The sequence below is a fragment of the Phocoena phocoena genome, chromosome 16 (assembly GCF_963924675.1).
Source record: "Phocoena phocoena chromosome 16, mPhoPho1.1, whole genome shotgun sequence".
Lineage (NCBI taxonomy): Eukaryota > Metazoa > Chordata > Mammalia > Artiodactyla > Phocoenidae > Phocoena > Phocoena phocoena.
This window is the reverse complement of record NC_089234.1, coordinates 62807725-62827095: the sequence shown is the minus strand read 5'-3', so window position 1 is coordinate 62827095 and position 19371 is coordinate 62807725. Positions and strand designations below refer to the sequence as shown.

Sequence of the window (19371 nt, the reverse complement as noted above, 5' to 3'; positions counted from 1 at the left end):
TAGCCTGGAGGGTCAGGGAGAGTTGAGATCATGGGGGACTCCACCTTCCTGCCCCCTTCCCTGAAATTCCTCTTGCCGCCACTTTGGAAAGAATGGGGGATGCCTGGCCCAGTTCCTGGTGGGCAGCTGGGGGTTTTGAAAGGCTGCTGGGACCTGAACTGGAGGCTGTCTAGGACAAAGTCCCCTTGTCACCTCTGTGAGCCTGTGTCTGCTTTTAGAGGGTCTGAGGGAAGGGGAGACCTGGGCCATCTTACTCACTCCTGCCAGTGGCCTGCAGCTCTGAGCAGGGGAGCCTTAGCCAGCCCTGCTAGAGAAAGAAGGGAGGGGAGACCAGCAGTGGTTTGGCACAGGGTGTACTGCTGAGTGTACCCCAGCAGGGGGTGCCCTACCTGGGCTGAGATCTAGGAAGATAATCACCCAGGCACCGTGGGAATACAGCCCTGGGAGGTGGGCTCTGACTCTCTTGGTTCAGACACATGGAAGGTGGAGAGAAGGAAAGGGGTCCAGAGACAGAAGGGAAAAGAAAACCAGGGAGAAGAGTGTGTTGGGTGGAGGTGATATGCTCTTGACTCTCCTTTGCCCCTTGGCTGTTTCTGTGGTTTTCAGATTAACCAGATAAGTCATCTTATCCTTAAGCCTCAGAGGGCTCTACTCTGGAATGGCATCACTAGTTTCTTCTTTGGGCTCATGGGCATCTGAAGCAATAGCATTTCTGATTCATTCCGCCGACAGATCTATCGGGCCAGTCCCTGTGCTGACGGAGCGTCCAGTGGTGTGAAGTCAAACTCCTGTGCATCCTCCAAGGCTCAGTTCCAATGGGCCTGCTCCGATTTCCCAGGAGGAAGTGACTGCCAGGCCTCTTGTCTCAGAAGATTTTTACCACTTGTTTGTTACATCGCTCCCCATCTGCCTGCCCCTAAACTCTACCCAAAGAGAGTCCGGGCTCTGTCAGCTCCTACCCACAGTGTTTCATATGTTTGTGCTGGTTTGTGATTAGAAGTTCCACTCTGCCCCGGCTGGGTTGAGTAGCTGGGGCTTGCAAACCTCCCAGTTTAGCTCTTTCACAGCCTGGAATGAGCTGTGTACATGTGGGAGCCTTTTTTTCCCCCAGCTGTAAGAATGTGGACGATCATCTAGTGACAGAGAAAGTGACAAGGCAGACCTCTAAAAAACTTCACAATATAGAGAACAGACAACATGTGGGAGTCTTTTATTTTTTTAATTTAATTTTTATTTTATTTTGGGAATATAGTTGATTTACAAAGTTGTGTTAGTTTCAGGTGTATGGCAAAGTGATTCAGCTATACATATATCCATTCTTTTTCAGATTTTTTTCTATTATAGGTTATTACAGAATATTGAGTAGAGTTCTGTGTACTATACAGTAAGTCCTTGTTGATTCTCTATTTTGTATATAGTAATGTGTATATGTTAATCCCAAACTCCTAATTTATCGTGTGGGAGTCTTTTAAATCAAGTGTTTGTAACTGTTGGTGACAGGAGGGTAGCAAAACAGACTGGTGTGTCCACTTTGCTTCTTAGAGAGATTTGTTTTCCAAAGGCCATGTTTCCCACCCTGGGCCTAGCTGGAGGGGCAGCTTGGGAAAGACTTCCACAAGTCTCTCCCCAGATCTGCCTAGACAGCCACAGAAAAGCTTGAGGGAGGTGGAGAGCACTGTTATTAGAGAGGTCATAATAAAGGTGATGTAAATAAAGAAGGAATAAATCATGCTTTTGGGCAGGAAGTCCTGATAAAGATGTCAATCCTCCCCGAAGGGATCTATAGATTCAATGCGGTTCTAGTTAAACCTTAGCAGGTTTTTTCATGGTATTTGATACAATGACTCTAAAATATCTACACAAGAGTCAAGGTCTAAGAGTATCCAGGACACTTCGGAAGAAGACAGGAAGGAGGGATGTGGCCTAGCAGGTGCCATGGTGTGTTATAAAACTGTAGTCACTACACTAGGGGGGTTCGTTTTGGGACCGAGTGGCCGATGGGAGAGTCAGTGTGTGACAGCAGAGTCGTAGCACATCAGCGAGGACAGGAGGACTGGTTAATATGTGGTGCTTCCTACGTTCCAAACAAAAGCAGACTGTCAGAGGATGTCATGGACCAAGTGTTGCAGTTAACCAAGTTCTCTGCATTGATGTCCAGTTTTTTAAAAAGAAAGAAGTCTAGGGTGAAGGCAGAGTTGACAGTGGAGTATCAGTGACAAAGACCAGAGACTGGCTTTTTTGCTGGCAGTAGGAGGCAGTCTCTGCCGTTTCCTCCAGGGCTGGCTTTCCTTTGGGGTTGGGAGGAACCCCTTTCCTCAAGCACAGGCTGCCTGGACTTAGTGCTGGGGTCCAGGGCCCCAGAGCTTAGAATACTGCCCTGTAGTCCTAGAGGTGGGTCTGGCACTTTCCCAGGAGACAGAATAGGCCCTATATCAGTTTGGGTTGGGGATGCTGGATCTGGTGTGTCCTGCTTTCCTTAGGGGCAAGAGGGATGGGATAATAGGAACTGAGCTTTCTTGGGGAAAGTGGGAAAAGAGGTTGCTTTCTCCTGAATGAAGTCAGTGAGTATGAATTGAACTTCCTCTAGCTAGTGGCAGGATGGTTAGGGCACGTGACTCTCTAATAAGGGTGGTCTGTACTATCAGAAAGGAGCAAGGTGAGAATGGTAAGGGGCAGCGTCCAACGAGAGCTGCTCTGGAACTGTGCTGTCCAATACGGTGGCCGCCAGCTACACGTGATCAAATCTAAACTACTTTAAAGGAAGTAAAATTAAAAATTCGGCTCCCCAGGCACACAAGCCACATTTCAAGAGCTTACTAACCACACATGGCTAGTGGCTACCGTATTAGACGTTACTATCATCACAGAACATTCTCTTGGGAGTACTGCTCTGCTACTGGAACCTTTGTATTTTGCAGAGACATTTCAGACCAATTATCTCCCAGATCTAAGTGAAAGGCCCATCTGGTAGCCTTAGTGGCAGGCCAGACAGGTTTTGCCCACACATGCTGGCTCTGCCTCTCATAAGTTCTGTGACACTTAGCCTCACTGAGACTGGTCTGTAAAATGTGATCGGCTGTTTCTTAGACGTGCAAGGATGTGTGATGGTCAAGGGAGATCATGCCGGTGTAGCACTTCGCAGGATGCTGGCACAGCATAATCACTCTGTACACAGCAGCAGCCTTTACTGTTTTACAGGTGAAAGGTGAGGGTCAAAGAGGCGAAGTGGCATGGCCAAGGGCACTGAACTAATAAATGAAGGTCCAGAATGCCAACTCCCATCTCTTATCCTGCCTCTACTGCTCCTTCCAGCCCTAATCTGTGCGTGAGAGAAGATGGCTGTCTGCAGGGTGGGCTCTGCCTAGGGCCAGGCAGGATCGTCCTGGGGCAGAAGAGCTGATGGATGTGAAGTCTGGGGTTTCTTGGCTGGATGCAGGGGACCTGCTAGCCCCATCTTATTTAAAATCTCTCTCAGGCCTTGGGTTTTAGCTACTCCCCACATCCTTTCAAGCTCAAAACTCAGAAAAGTGCTTTGTTTGGGCCACACAGAACCCTGGAGCCTTGAGTGACCCATGAGATGGTTTCAGAGTGAAACAGTTCTTGGGACCTTCCAGGAAACACTGGCTCCTCCAGGAAGCCCACCTTGATTTTCTGATGTTTCCTTTCTCCCCCTCAGTTTTGTTCAAATTCCCAGAGCCTTCCCCATGGGAGGGATTGCAGCATGCTTCCCGTAGACCTGAGGTTCTTCCTCTTTTTTCGTGACAGGAACATTTCAGTTAAAGGCTAATGAAAGTAAGGATTGACTTTTTTCTCCATCCCCAGTTCAAAGACCCCTGAATTCCATCCATCAGGCCACAGAGATCATTTCTAGCCTCTTAATCTCCCCTCCTCCAGACTTAGCCCATTGTCTAGTCTTGGGACCCCTTGTGACCCCCAGGGTCTGGAACACAATAGGTGCCTGGCATGTGCCTTTGTGGGTAAAAATAGGCCTTGCAGGTCCCCTCGAAGTGCAGACCTGCCCCAGCTGGGGGTAAGCCAGCTGGGACCAGATGCTTCCTGAAGGAGGGGATGACGCAGGTGCTGGAATGCCTCACACGGCCTCCTGCTTCCCAGCAGCTGCATGAAGCTGGGCCTCAGCCTGCAGAGGAAGAAGCCGGTTCCAGGCTGCAGGGCTCAGAGGGGACCTTTGGGCCTGGTTCACAATGGACGACAGGGCTCCCATGCAGCCTGTTGAAGATGCCATGTGGCTTGCAAAGTCTGGGGCTCTGGTCCTGGCGCGTGGGCTACCAGCAGCATGTTCTTTGCCTCTTTGGCCCCAAATGGGCGTGGCCGTGTGCCCCTCATCCCCAGCCATGTTTAGCTGAAGCTGTCCTGCTTGACAAATGGGCCATTTACTTCCTGCGCTGGAGCTGGAGTGGCCGGCCCCCGAAGAGAGACTATAATTAGCAGAGAAGAGTGCATGGGATTGCACGCTAGCATCAGCAGTTAATTTTATACTCACATGGAAACATGATGTCCTCAGAGATGTAAATATCATTTGGAAATCTTGAAGTGCCTGGGAGGGGTATGCCGGCCTCTCCCCGTGCCTACTGCCCCTGGAACCCTTGAATGAGGAGCCCAGATCAGCGTGTGCTGTGTGCGAAGCCACCTTAGGGACTGCCTGCTGGCCGCTGGGAGGGCCGGACCAGGAGACACGAACCTGTGATAGCTCAGTACACAGTGGTGCGGGAGTCCAGAAGTTTGGGTCTGCGTTTGCCACAGTAGCTTTCCTATGGCTTTAGTGGTCTGGAAATGTTGCAAGGCTGACTAGCAAGGAAAATGTGATCTTTTGTAACAGGAGGGAGATCAGACCAAAGGAAGTTTTGTTTCCTCCCGGCAAGGCTGTTCTGGAGTGTCCGGGGAGCTTATAAAAATAGAAGAAGCCACTGACTGGCCTTTACAAAGAGGGCTGGGGCCAATTCTGCTCAGAATGGAGGCCAATGACAGCTTTGGTGTTTTGGAGATGGTTTACGGTACTTTAATCCAAAAGCATAGCCTCAAGCGGGAAGGAGGGAGGGGGACAGGCTAGGGCACTGGGAAGATGTCAGGGCCTGTGTCCATCCTGCCCAAGAAGAGCTTTTTTTTTTTTTTACAGCAGGAAACAAAACAAAAGTATATGGAATCAATCCTGAAAATATTAAGATGTTATCTTGTTGGTTCAGTGACAACCTGAGAATCATACTTTCCACCAAGATAGAGGGTAAAGCCCCACCTCTGTTGCCCCCATGGCCTTGCATATTGGCTGCACTCCTGCCTGGGCTCTGAAGATGTCACCTCTTTGTGGGGTTCTTCTTTAACCGTCATCCCCAGGGTGAAGGGGTGGAAGGATCCCTGGGGTGGAAGGATCTCTGGGCTCTGTGTCTGGTTCAGGGTTAGGGTTGAGTGAGTGATTTCTTGTAATTGCACTGATTCGGAAGGGGAGGATTTGGCTCTCTAAAGCTGCTTGCCCTTGTTCTCAGAGGACCCGCAGGGCTTAGGCCAGCCTTGAACAATGATTTCACCATGTTCTGGGGTTTGGAGCATGAACTGACCAAATAACTCTGGTTAATCTTTCCCTATCAAAGGTAGATTTTATTTCCTGTGGCCCCCATTTTCCTATAGAGGGCTGTGTGTGTGTGTGTGTGTGTGTGTGTGTGTGTGTGTGTGTGTGTGTATCCTGTCTTATAAATTAAAAAATTTACCCAACTGGGTAATTTGGATGACATCATTTCACTCACGGTTTTCCTGATATGGCCAACTTGTTAATAAGTGGCTCATGGCCAAGTTTGTCAATGCCTTTCGCACCTATTGGCCCATGTGTGTTGGGAAGGCATTCCTTTAAACCAGGGGAGTAGATCTCAGTAGTCCCAGATTATCCTTTCAAACTAAGGGGAATGGCACTTAGCTGTGAAATACAGCAGAACCCTGGACCCGAGGGAGATGGCTTCCCAGTAATCCCCTGTTACCCAGTGTTTCTAAGTAAGGTTGGTCTGTTTGACTTTTGGCATCCCCGCCACTTGTCAAAGCTTAGGAGAAGCAGGCACTTCCCTTTACCCAGGACAGTCTTGGTGCTCTTTAGAAGGCAGTCAAGGGGATCTACTTTGAGGGCACATTGTAGTCAATTTAAGGTGGGGGTAGACCAGGAGTAACTTGAGGAGTTCCAGATGTTGACTCTAGGGTAGCTGTGCTCATGGCACATCTGGCCCACATCTTGTCTGTATTATCCCTCATTTCCTTTACTCAGACCTTTGCTGACAGCACCATGGCTTCCAGCTCCTCTCCCACACTGCCTTCTGCTCTGTGAAGTCCAGGGTATCTGCTCTCGGGAATGTGTGGCCCGGAAAGCCAGAATCCTTGGACGGGAAGGAGGCTGGGTAGACAGCGGCAGACTCAAACCCAAGGGGGTCTATTAGGAAGCCTGGCTTGCATCCATTTGACAGACATTGATTATAAATGCCTGTTGTACTTCCTAAATGCCAGGGCTGTTGTGGGTGCTGACGATGTCCGAAATGGTCGAAAATCCCTCCTAGCCTGGAGCTTATGTTCTTGTTGGCAAGACAAACAGTTAAAAAATAGAGCAAAAAATATAGTATGTTAAATACTTGCAATTACAAAGGAAAAACATAAAACAGGAAAATGGGATCGGGAGTTTCAAGGAGAGGGATTTTCTACCTTTAAACAAGATGACCCCAAAGGCCTCACTGAGCAGGAAACGATTGAGCAAAGACTGAGCAAAGACGGGAAGGAGGTGAGGGAAGGAGCCATAGAGCCATATGGAGATCAGGAGGAAGAGGGAAGAGCATTCCAGGCAGTGGGAACAGCCTGTGCAAAGGCCCTGGGGTGGCACACTTCGTGTGTTTGACCAGCAGTGAGGAGCCCCATGCAGTTAAATCAGAGTGAGGAAGTGGGGGGAGTGAGAAGTGAGCTCAGACAGGCTGTGTAGGCTGTGATTAGGGTTGTGGCTTTTACTCTTGGCGCACAGAGTACCAGCCTGCCCTGATCAGGTTTCGCCTGTCACTCTGTTGTGGAGAACGGGCTGAAGGGGGCCAGTTAGAACACTATTGCGGATCCCAGTGCAATGTGGCAGTGCAGTCACAGACTCATCTGAGGGTTCGGGGTGATGTCAGCTGATCAATCTCCCGGAAGATTTAGTATGAGAGTTTTCAGGCTGAGAGCAAAAAAGGGGTCCCCCAAGGGCTTTTTTTTGCCTGTTTTTTTCTGATGGGTTGTTACAGTGGTCACCTTTCCACCGTTAGGAAAGTTGATGATGAAGAATTCACCGGAAAAGCCCTCCTGCTCCGACTTTCGGCATTCCCGATAGTCTTTCTGAAGATAAATTCCATGTTTCTGGTGCTGAGTGAAATGCCCATCTCCCTGAGCAGTTCTGAAATTTCCCTTGGTGACCTGCCTGTGTAATACGTAGCCCAGGGGCCCCAGGCTTTCAGACTTCCAGTGTTTCCAGTTTCCTTATCTCACAAAAGCCTTGCAAAAACCTGTGGGGTGAGCAGGGCAGAAATGATAAACTTCAGCCATTTTTCAGATGAGAACACAGACGCATGTGGTCCAAGGCCTATCCAACGCCCAGGGTTAGCAAGTGGCACCGCTGGGACTCGAACCCAGGTTCTCTGACTCTCTAGCCAGTGGATTTTCCCTGACTCACCAGTACCTTCTTCTAAAGCAGCATTTCCAAATAGGGTCTGTATTAGTTTGCTAGGGCTGCCATAACAAAGTGCCACAGACTGGGTGGCTTAAACAACAGAGATTTGTTGCCTTGCAGCTCTGGAGACCAGAAGTCCAAGAGGAAGGTGTGGGCAGAGTTGGTTTTCTCTGAGGCCTCTCTCTTTGGGTCTGTAGATGGCTGTCTTCTCCCTGTGTCTTCACATGGTCTTCTCTCTGTGTGTGTCTGTATCCTAATCTCCTCTTCTTCTAAGGACATTTGTATTGGATTAAGGCCTAGTCATAAGACCTCATTTTAACTTAATTACCTCTTTAAAGCCTCAATCTCCAAGTACAGTCCCATTCTGAGGTCCTGAGGGTTAGGGCTTCAGCATGTGAATTTGGGGGGACACAGTTGAGCCCATAACAGTTTCCCTCACATCCAGTCACCTGGGGTGAGCCCCTGTAACGGCAGACACCACAGCCCTCAGACGAGCCCTTTGTAGGAAAATCACGCGACTGCCAGTTCTTCTCCTCTCTCACTCCTTGCTTTCTTGCCGCAGCTGATCGGGGGCCTGGTCCTGTCAGTGGGGATCTATGCAGAGGTCGAGAGGCAGAAATACAAAACCCTGGAAAGTGCCTTTCTGGCCCCGGCCATCATCCTCATCCTCCTGGGGGTTGTCATGTTCATCGTGTCCTTCATCGGCGTGCTGGCTTCCCTTCGCGACAACCTGTGCCTTCTCCAAGCGGTGAGTCCGCCCCACGCACCCCTCAGCCACTGGTGGTGGTGGGGTCCTTGGCGTCCCCAGGAGAGCTGGGGAGAGCACCCCTGGGCCCTTGGGCATCCCAGTTATTCAGTCCTTGCCTCAAACCAGCTCTTTTAGAGGGTTTCCTGGGTCAGCCTGTCTGTGCACGTTGGCCCAAGAGTGCCCAGCCTCCTCCACTTCTGCGTAGAAAGGCTGATTTGAATACTGTTCTTCTTACTTAAACCCTGTGTTGGTCTGGACTGTCGGTTGGAGGTGGGAGAAAGCACACTCAAATGAGAGCAAGCAAAACCAAGAAAAGTTGTTGGTGGTGAGTCAGTAGCTCATGTAACCAGCAAGCCCATACTGGGTCCGGGGCTACAGACGGTGCCCTCAGGCTCTCTCTCTCTCTCTCTCTCTCTCTCTCTCTCTCTCTCTCTCTCTCTCTCTCTCTCTCTCTCTCTCTCTCTCGCCACCTCCCAGCTGGACGCCGGATGCTGTTCTCAGGCTCTCTTTGCAGTGGTGGCCAGCAGCTTCAGGCCAACAGTCCTTATGGTTCTTGATTCCGGGGAATCTTTCCTGGTAACTCTGGCCAAGGTCCTAGGACTCTGATGGGCCTGCTTGGCCAAGTGCCTGCCCTGGGGTCAGGGGAGGTCAACCCCCCTACCCCCCTTACTGGCAAGAGATGGATGGCTCTCCAGAGTGGGGGGTGCCGGGTAGGAGGATCTGTTTTCTCTGCAACCACGTGTGTGTTTGACCTCATTGACCCCCTCACATGGGAAGCCCCTAAAAGCCCCTATGAGGATAGTCTCGGTGCTGCCTGAGCCTGGAAGTTATTGACATCAGTTTGGACAATGCCCATTTCTGTGATAAGGGGGGTTGTATCCTCTAAGCCTCAGGCATCCCCTCACCCACACTGGGGGTCTGGGAAGCCACTGTGGAGAGCCTCTGCAGGCAGAGCTGGAAATGCTGCGCAGCCTGTCCATCAAGCCAGGCCTGTCCCCTCTGGGTCAGCCAGAGCGAGGACCAGCTCTGCTTGTGGTGGGGGGTGGGTGGAGGGGATTGTGTTTCTCCACCTAGACCCTGCTGAGGACCCCTGGGACAAACCTTGATAACAGTCTGGCTGGGACAGCTGAGTCACTTTTCCTGACCACTAGCTCCAGCAACAGGCTTTCCCGGGAATGTGTGTCCACATCCTGTGTCCTCACAGGAGGAAGGGGCGAAAGGCCCAGGAGCCACTAAGAGCTCCGACAGAGGTGATTCTCTTTATTGCGCTTGACCTCGGAGCAGATGGCACTTCCCCTTCCCCTCTAGGTGAATCTCTGAATTTTGTTTTCCAGTTTATGTACATCCTTGGGATTTGCCTCATAATCGAGCTCATTGGTGGCGTGGTGGCCTTGATCTTCCGGAACCAGGTGGGCCTCTGGCGCAGTTATCAGCCATGTGTATGCAGTCACCCGCTGTGTGTGTGCCCAGGGCTACAAACTGGGGGTACAGCAGAGAGCTGGGCAGATAATCCCTCGTGGAACATCCACTGGGCTGGGGCGGTGGGCACTGAACAGGTAAACCGGAGAACAAGAAAACAAAACAGGCTGATAACAGAGTGCCTGGGGTGGAGGTGGGGAGGATGCCGCTGAAAAGGAGCCAACCAGCTGAGGCTCAGAGGGAACAGAGGTCCAGGCGGAGGGAGCCACTGAGGCAGAAGGGAGCTTGGCGGGTTCGTGCACAGTGTGGAGGCCGCTTGGCTGAAACAGGTGAGTGATGGGGAGGGGGTAGAAGATGAAGATCTAGGGCAGATCAGGTAGGGCCTTGGATTTTTGTTTTAAAGGCAGTAGGAAGCCTTTGGAGAGTTTTATGCTGGGAAGTGATGTGATCTGATTCACATTTTACTTGCTGCTGAATGGAGAGTGGACAGTAGGGAGACCAGCTGGGTGGGCCTTAACCACAGGCATGTCTACACCCTTGGAATCCAGGGGTCTTCTTCGTGTTTTGTGATGGAAGGGGAGATTCCCATCATATTGATGAAGTCATTGAGGCACAGAGAGGTTAAGAAGCCCTCCTAAGAGCACACAGGAAGATGGAGGCAGCTCAGGGATGCTTTCCAATCTTTTTTTCAGTTCTTTTTTTCTCCCCTGCCCTAGCTTTATGGGGAATAATTGACAAATAAAATTGTGATATATTTAAACTGTACAGTGTGATGATTTGAGATACGTATACATTGTGAAAGGATTACCACAATCAAGTTAATTAATACATCCATCACCTCAAATAGTTAACTTTTTTTTTGATGAGAATACTTAAGATCTGTTCCCTTAGCAAATTTCAAATGTATAATACAGTATTATTAACTATAGTCAGTATGCTGTACATTAGATCCTCAGAGCTTATTCATCTTATAACTGGAAGTTTGTACCATTGACCAACATCTCCATATTTCACCCGCCTCCTATCCTCTGGCAACCACTTTTCTACTCGCTGGTTCTATGAGTTTGAGGGGTTTTTTTGTTTTTTTTTTTTAGACTCCACATATAAGTGACTCCATATGGTGTTTGTCTTTCTCTGTCTGACTTATTTCACCTAGTATAACCCCCTCGAGGTTCACCCATGTTGTCATAAGTGGCAGGTTTTCCTTCTTTTTTATGGCTGAATAATATTCCATTATATATACATTGTATATATATATACATATATATATATACACACACACAATGGAGAATATATGTATATCTATATATCTACGTATCTGTATCTCTCTCTCTATATGTATATATCTCACATCTTTATCCATTCATCTGGCAACAGACACGTTGTTTCCATATCTTGGCAATTGTGAATCATACTGCAATGAACATGAGAGTTCTTTTCCTGGCAGATAACTCTTTGAGATAGTAATTTCATTTCCTTTGGATATATACCCGCAAGTGGGATTGTACCACGTATGGTAGTTCTATTTTTAATTTTTTGAGGAATCATCATACTGTTTTCCATAATGATTGTACCAATTTACACTCCCATCAACAGTGTACAAAGGCTCCCTTTTCTCCTCACCAACATTTGTCTCTCGTTTTTTGATAATAGACATTCCACCAGGAGTGAGATAATATCTCACTGTGGTTTCAGTTTGCGTTTCCCTGATGTTTAGTGATGTTGAGCATCTTTTCATATACCTGTTGGCCATTTGTATGTCTTCTCTGGAAAAATATCTATTCAGGTTCTCTGCCTGTTTTTTACTCAGATTACAGTTGACCCTTGAACAACATGGGTTTGAAATGTGTATGCCCACTTATACACAGAGTTTTTTCAATAAATATAGTACCTGTATTTCATTTTACAGATCCTTAAATAACTAAGTGTGAGGAAAAGTTTATGTTCGGTTAGAGATTACAGTATGTGGAGTCAAAAGAACTAGCGTTTGAGTCCTGACTCTATTTAAGCTGTTTTAGCTTCCTGCCCTTGGGTGAGTTATTTATCATTTCCTTTGCTTTTGAGGCAGAAATAGCAGTATGCAGATTTTCAACTGTGTTGGGTGTTGGCATCCCTAATCCCTACAGTGTTCAAGGGTCAACTGTATTTGTTTTTTTTGCTATTCAGTTGTAAGGGTTCCTTGTATATTTTGGATATTAACCTCTTATCAGATATATGGTTTATATTTTCATAGTTTGCCTTTTTACTTTTTTGATTATTTTGCCGTGAAGAAACTTTTTTGTTTGATGTAGTCCCACTTATTTATTTTTGCTATAGGCGACATTGCCTATAATGTTTAATGTCAGATCCAAAAAATCACTAAGACCAATGTCAAGGAGTTTTTCCCTATATTTTCTTCTAGGAGTTAGTTCTACAATTTCAGATCTTATATTTAAGTCTTTCATTCGTCTTGAGTTGATTTTTGTCTATGGTATAAGCTAAGGGTCTAATTTCATTCTTTAGCACGTGGATTTCCAGTTGTTTCAACACCATTTATTAAGAGATTGTCCTTTCCCTGTTGTATATTCTTGGCATCTTTGCTGGAAATCAGTTGACCATATATGTGTGGGTGTATTTCCAGGCTCTCTATTCTGTTCCATTGACCTATGTGTCTATTTTTATGTCAACACCATACTGTTTTGGTACCTATAGCTTTGCAATATTGAAATCATGAAGAGTGATGCCTCCAGCTTTGTTCTTCTTGCTCAAGATTGCTTTGGCTATTGGGGTTTATTGTGGTTCCATATGAATTTGAGGATTTTTTTTTCTATTTCTGTGAAAGATGCCATCTGAATTTTGATAGGGGATCGCATTGAATCTGTAGATTGCCTTGTCCCACTGGTTGTCTTCCCAATCTAGTTTTGCTACCTGTTCCTCCCTTTTTCTCTTTTCTGCTTTTCAGACCATCTGCTCTGGGCTGGCAGTTCCAGGGTATTGGTTCATTTTTCAGCAGCCCTGAGGGGAGAGAGATGTTTATTCCAGTTGCGAATGGGGATGCATTTTTGTGCAGTCAGCAGGGCTCCTGGCCAGCCCACAGCTTTCCAGAGTTATGAGTGCTTTACTGACTAAAGCCCAGGTCCAGGCCAGGGTTAGCAGCATCAGTGGTTTAATAAACAACCCCCTAAGTGAAGAGCAGTTCTGGTTTCCCAGGTGCTTTCACAAAGGTGGTTGACTTATTTTCCAGTGCCGGGTAGGTCAACAGGGACTGTGACACCACTCTCTTCCAGGGAGAGAACTAAGACGAAACCTCCAGGGACCCTTAGCTCTTACAGCTGAGGATGCCGCGGGCCTGAGGTCAGGGGTGAGAGTTTCCATTATCCCCAAACCCTGAGGGCACCACGGGGTGAAGTGTGTTCCTTCCCCTTGGGTGGGTTGTCCCCTTCATGGGGCCCTGTCAGGGGAAGGTGTCAGTGTGCAACCCAGGAAGGACCTTCACCTTCAGGGCTCTCAGCTCTTTGGAGGCTCATGATGGGCTGTGCTGTCATATGCCCATGATACATAATTCAAAAAATTAAAAAATGAGATACAAAACTAAGTGCAGTAAGATCTCCACAATGAAAAAAATAGGCCTGGAAAAATCTGGAAGGAAATAGAAATATTAACATATTAATTCATATCTCCTCTGAGGGATGGGACTCTTTTTTTCCCTAGCTCCCAAATTTTCTTTTTCTTTTTTTATAATCAAGGGGGAAAATACCATATAAAGAAAAATGATGTCCCTGCCAACTGTAATGCCATGCGATTTTGTAAAACAAGAAATGGGCCAATGGCGAGGATAGGGAAGGAGCAGCCTGGCTGTTGATGGTGGCAGAAAGGGGCAGCGTACGATGGAGGAAGAGGTGAGGCACAGTCAAGGTCAGGTTCCAGGAGAAGGTGAGTTCCCAACTCCAGTTTTTTTTCACCAAGAGGAGAAGACAGATTTCTCTGAATCACAATGTAATAAGTTCAGTCTCCAACTCTGCAGGCTACCTCTTAACTCTAAGAATGCACTTGTGGTGACAAATGAGGACAAGTCATCAGGCTAATAACTTCACACAGGGTTCTCAGGAAGGTGCACAGACCACGGCCACCGCCAGGCAGAGAAAGGTAAACAGACTCCCGAGTGTAAGGAAGAAACTCCATCAACCACTGCCCCTGCTGCCAGGCATGACCCAGTAGTTGGACTGAAGCAGCTTTTCTGCTTGTGCAGGGTCGAGTGGCCGTGCGTTGGAGAGCTGGGTGCAGAGCTGTTGGCCCCAAGGGCCCGGGCATTAGAAGCAGAAGTGCAACACCTTGAACCCAGTGGGGGGCAGAGAACCTGAACGACCTCCACAGCTGTCTGGGTCTCACCGCTCTTGACCTGCCATCACCACAGCTTGTCCCGAGCCTCTCTGGAGGGTGTCGGGGGTTTTGGAGGTGGGCAGCTCCTGACCGTGTGTTCCCAGCGAGGCAGGGCTGAGCAGGGACACTCAGAGGGCACTGGGCTGTAGCTGGTACGTCTTTACCCATCCCCGACCTCCTTCCCTCTACCACCAGAACAGTCAGGGGAGCGACCACTTTCCTGGCCTTGATCAGAGGGTGCTGTGGTCACACCTAACACCAGGCCATGGGATGATGGGCAGCACCCAGCCTGTTTATCATGGCACTGCCACTAGCGGGCTCTGGGTGTGACCATGAGGTCAGGGCAGGGAGAAAGGAGACAGCATGGCCTGCTTGGCTGAGCACCTGAGCATATATATCCTTCCCACCCAGAAGAAAGTAGAGAAAGTTCTGCACTGTTGTGGACAGATTCCCATAGCTGGTGCCTCCCACTGTGGGAGTGAGAGCTAGAGCCCCAAACACCTGGGAGACCAAAGCATAACCCTCCCCCACCACGGGGATTAATCCTGTGACCTCCAGCCTGGTATTCCAGAGAACCTTGCAGAGTTTGCACCTCTTTGCTTCTCACTCCCTGGGTTCCTCTCAACCCTTGGTTGTCTGATGGGGCCCATCTCAGGGCTGGAGCAGAGGCTGGGGTCTGGAGGCAACGAGGATGAATCCCCACCTTCTGGGGGTCCTGTGGGGAGCCCAGAGATGCTGGCTCAGCCCAGGCACTAAGGGAGGAAGGAAGTCCTAGGCTGAGCACCCGCCTCTGCGTTATGAGAGCTGAGCTGCCAGCTGTTGGGCCTCCCCAGCATGGGCCTCAGAAGCAGACATGAAGTGATGGAAGCCGGCTGGCAGCCTGTAGGAAACTAGGACAGCTGCGTCCCCAGAGGCCTGGTGGGAGGCTCCGGCTGCCAGCCAGCCCTTCCACCCCTGCCGTCCTGGGGGAGCTGCTGCCCCATGCCCCCCACCCCTCCAGTTCCTCGTTTATTTAGGCTAAAAAAAAAAAAAAGCTTTATTGATATTTAATTCACATGCCATACAATTCACTCATTTAAAGTGTACATTCAGATATGTGCAACCATCACCACTGTCGATTTTAGAACATTTTCATGACCTCCAGAAGAAATCTGACATCCCTTCGCTATTCTCCTCATTCATTTAAAAACTCTCCAAGTGCCTCCACTGAGAGCAGTGATGCAGAGGCTTCAGATATCTTTAAAACTAGATTGAAAGAAAGAACTAGAAAGGGCAGTTCTTTGTAGCTTGAGTCTGGTAGCTTGAACAATGTGCTCTGAAAATCCCATGGCCTTTGATGCTTGCTTACTCTTTGCTTAATTTAGCCCGGGCCACGTGCCTCTGAGGCCATGCCAGCCATTTGTGAAAGGTGGTTTTCTAGTCCTCATTGGAGCTGCCCCTGCTGTGTGACCTGGTTTAGAGCGGGGTGGGGCTGGCACTGTGTGTGTTTGGCCTCTGGACGCAGCAGAGGAAGCCAGAATTCTCTTTTCCCTTCCACGCTCCCACAGGGCGCGTCCTCTCAGCGGCTCCCCGAGTCCCTCAGGACGTTGTGGGATATAGCACCATGCTTTACACTTAATTAGAGTTAATGAATGACCTGTATGCCCTCCACCCCCACAGGAACCACCCAAGCATTCTACACACGTCTCTGGCAGGGGCGCGCACGCGCACACGCATGGTGCCAAAGGCAGTGCACACGTGCAAGAACCAGCACGACCCAAAGAGCTCTCTGATGGGAACGGGGGGCAGCTGCCGCCTGTGGAGCCTGGGACCATCTGTTCCTCCTGTCCATCCCGAGAGGCCGCCAGCGGGGCCTGCCTTCCCCACGGGGTCCCGGTTCAGCTAACCAGGTGGAAGGCCTGATTTGCACAAAGAGGGCTCTTTTGGAGTCTGTGCCTTTGGAAGATGCTCAGAGACTGAGCTGGTTTGGGGAGGGAGGTCAGGGCTGCTCACCAAAGAGGGAGGGAGAGCCTTTCCCCTTTGGGCCACTGAGCGTCCCCTCTGCCGCCTGTCTTCCTCCCTGCCCTGGGCCTCCTGCTCTCATCCCACCCTGTTTCCTAACAGCATGTGACCCAGTGGGAGGGCTGAGGGGTGAGCCGATGGGCTGGGGTAGGTGGACCAGGACGGTCCGCAGTGCCTTGAGATTGGAAGGAAGCCACCCCGCCTCCCATGAGTGTGGCCCTAGACATGTCCCTGACCTTGGACATCAGCCCCTGCACCTCAGTTCAGCCAAGGGCCCCTTACACCATGCCATTTAACGCTGTGAGCTCATTCCCTTGCCCTACCCTGGGTGACAGACTGATCCTGCCTGGTGTCCTGTTTTCTTCGACACCCCCAACCATGCTCTAGCTGGCTGGCCTGTCCCTTCATCACCCAGAGGAGCAGGTACCCAAGGTCGGAAAGGCTGCAGGACCTGGGAGCCTCTGGGAAGGGTGGCCTGAGGCCAGGCAGCCTCCTGCTCTGCCCAGGTCGAGTGGCCGGCAAGCAGCTCTTCCACTGAGCCCCTGCCCTGGGTGGGATCCAGTGCCAGACCTGGGCAGGGCTGAGGGCTGGTGACTGCAAGAGCCTCTCACACGGGAAGGGGGCTGGCCCTGTGCCTCCCGAGGCCTGCAGCTCCCAGGTCTGCTCCTGAGCGGCTGATTTTCATCAGCAGAGGGTTTTCCTTCTGGCCACAGAGATAGGTTTCCCTGAGCCAGTCTCCTTTGTCACCTTGGCTTTGAGCAGTGTCTAAATTTCAGGAAGGAGATGGCTGTCACATCCTTCATTCCTCTCTTTTTGATACTGGAGATGGTTTGGGGAGATGGCCCCAATCTGAACCTTGGGTTCTTATCTTGGCTTCTTTTTTTCCTGTTTTCCATATTAGCTTTAATCATTGGTAACACATGATCTTTTATGAGTCTAAGATTGTTAATATTGTTTCTCATTTTACAGAGGAGTTACCTTGGATAACCTATCCCCACGCAGAGTTTTTGTTTTTGTTTTTAATTTTTATTGGAGTATATAGTTGATTTACAATGTTGTGTTAGTTTCTGGTATAAAGCAAAGTGAATCAGTTATACATATACTTATCTTGGCTTCTTAAAGTGTATCAGGCCGGGAGTTTGACGCTTTGGTTCCAGCATCTCTCTGCCAGTGATGAGCAGGGTGACCTTGGACACGTCACATCACCTCTTTGGGCTGCAGGGTGTTTGTGAGGGGTCCCAGGCTAGGGCCCAGCTCTTGGACAAGACTTACGGCCTTAATTTCTTCTGGGATTAGCCATTTTCCACTGATGACATAATGGGTATGAAGTGATACCATAGGGTATCTGTCTCCTGGAAAAAGAAAGACCTATCATAATAACAGCAGGGCTTACTATGTGCCTGGCATCCTGCTAAGCGCTTTTGTAGATTTAGTTTATTTGAATCTCCAACCCCTCCCAGGCAGAGGATTCTCCCCCGCACCCAGCCCCCATTCCGTAGAGGAAGAAATGGAGGCCCGGAAGTTAAATGAAGTGCCTGAGGCCTGCGTGGCTGCAGGGAGTGTTCTTGACCATGAGGCCTGACAGCCCCTCGCAGCCTAGTCTTTGATCTTCAGAGCTCGGAGGTGTCTTAAGCATAGGCCTGCAGGGTTGGTTCACAAGTGGGAAACTGAGGCCCAGAGAGGAGGAGTAGCTGTGATGGGGCCTGCAGTCCCAGGCTGGGGCCTGGAACCCAGGGCCCTGCTGTCCCCATGTACCCTGAGGGCACCTCCCCCGGGAATCGTCCGGCTCCAGAGCTGAGAATGCGCCCTTTGTGCCAGCACAATCTCTGATGAGACACGGGCCTTCCTGCTCTGAAAGCCCCGATTGTCGCTGCCAGTGTGGAGCTGGGCTGCCCACGCTCCCGCCCCATCCCTTCCTGTTGTGGGGCCTTTTGTGCTCCTGGATCCCAGTACAACAGCCGGGCTGTTGATCCAGAAGGCCCAGTGTGACTGGGAGAGGGTGGCCTGCCAGCGCCCTTCCCGGTGGGGATTGTCCCAGCCCGAGAGGGAGGTGGGCCCTGTCATCTCCCTGCAGTGACAGAGAGAGGCCCGGAGGAGAGTCAGGAGACCTGGCCAGGCCCCTAACCAGAGCTGAGACCTGCTCGGTGATCTGGGGAGAATCAAGCTCCCTCTCTGGGCCTCCTTATCTGTAGAACAAGGGCTTGGATAGGAGAGAAGAGTAGAGAGAAGGCCTGGAGGGCAAAGGGAAGGTTCCAGCACAGGCCTGTCTTTGGCAGTAGAAGGAGCGCCAGGCCAGGAACCTGAGCAGCTGAGTCCCAGCCCTGGCCTGGATGGGTTGTTTGATCTGTAAAGGAATGAGGTGCACCATTCCTGCATCCGATGGGCACTGGGGGCGTGGAAGGGGTGCTTTGTGCAGGTAGGGACAGGGGCCCCCTGGGCATGTGGGCACTCTGGTTCAATCCCGACTTTTGGGAAATCTCGGGTGGGACTCTGGGGATGTGTGCCCTTCTTCCTTTGTAATTTCTCTGTCTAAATAGACCATCGACTTTCTGAATGACAACATTCGAAGAGGAATCGAGAACTACTATGACGATCTGGACTTCAAAAACATCATGGACTTTGTTCAGAAGGAGGTGAGCCAGGCGCTTTGGGTCAGACATCTGCCTCCCATGCCCTTTGTCCCCTACTGGGGACCCTGCTCAAGAGGGTGGGGGTGAGGGTCACATGGCTTATCCATTCCCAAAGCAGGTGGCTGGCCACGTTGGGAGGCAAGAGTGGGCCATGGATGGCTGCCAAGGGTAGGGATGCCAGGGCCTGACCTTCTCAACCAGCTCTCTACCCGTGTGCTTCCCCCACAATATACTTGCCCTACCTGTTCCTCTCCAGGTACACGGGCCCTCCCCTCCTGGAAAAAAAAAAAAAAGAACAAGGTCAGGGGTAGCTACAAGCCACCTGGCAGTGCCTCAGGGTGCCCCTCTCCAGTGGGTAAAGATCCTGCTTCTTTGAGGTGGGAGTGACCTCCAAGCCACCCAGTTCAAAGTTCCCCCTGCCAGGACCCTTTAGTGATGGGGAGCTCACTGCCTTGCCAAGTCGAGGACAGCCCCGATGGGGAGAGAGCTCTTCCCCGATTCCATATCCCCCTGCATGGGGGAACAGAACAAGACTTCTG

The 19371-nt window shown here is 50.1% G+C and overlaps 1 protein-coding gene across 2 annotated transcripts in view; it reads left to right on the top strand.

The window, feature by feature from the left end:
• The window catches only part of TSPAN15 (tetraspanin 15), a 49240-nt gene that overhangs the window by 20454 nt on the left and 9415 nt on the right, over nucleotides 1-19371 (top strand). The window contains exons 2-4 of one of the 2 annotated variants that reach the window (XM_065894342.1): nucleotides 8238-8423; nucleotides 9758-9832; nucleotides 18740-18835. In XM_065894342.1, the coding sequence (XP_065750414.1) occupies nucleotides 8238-8423; nucleotides 9758-9832; nucleotides 18740-18835 (357 nt within the window). The remainder of the gene's footprint in view (nucleotides 1-8237; nucleotides 8424-9757; nucleotides 9833-18739; nucleotides 18836-19371) is intronic. The other variant, XM_065894343.1, reaches the window with a different exon arrangement.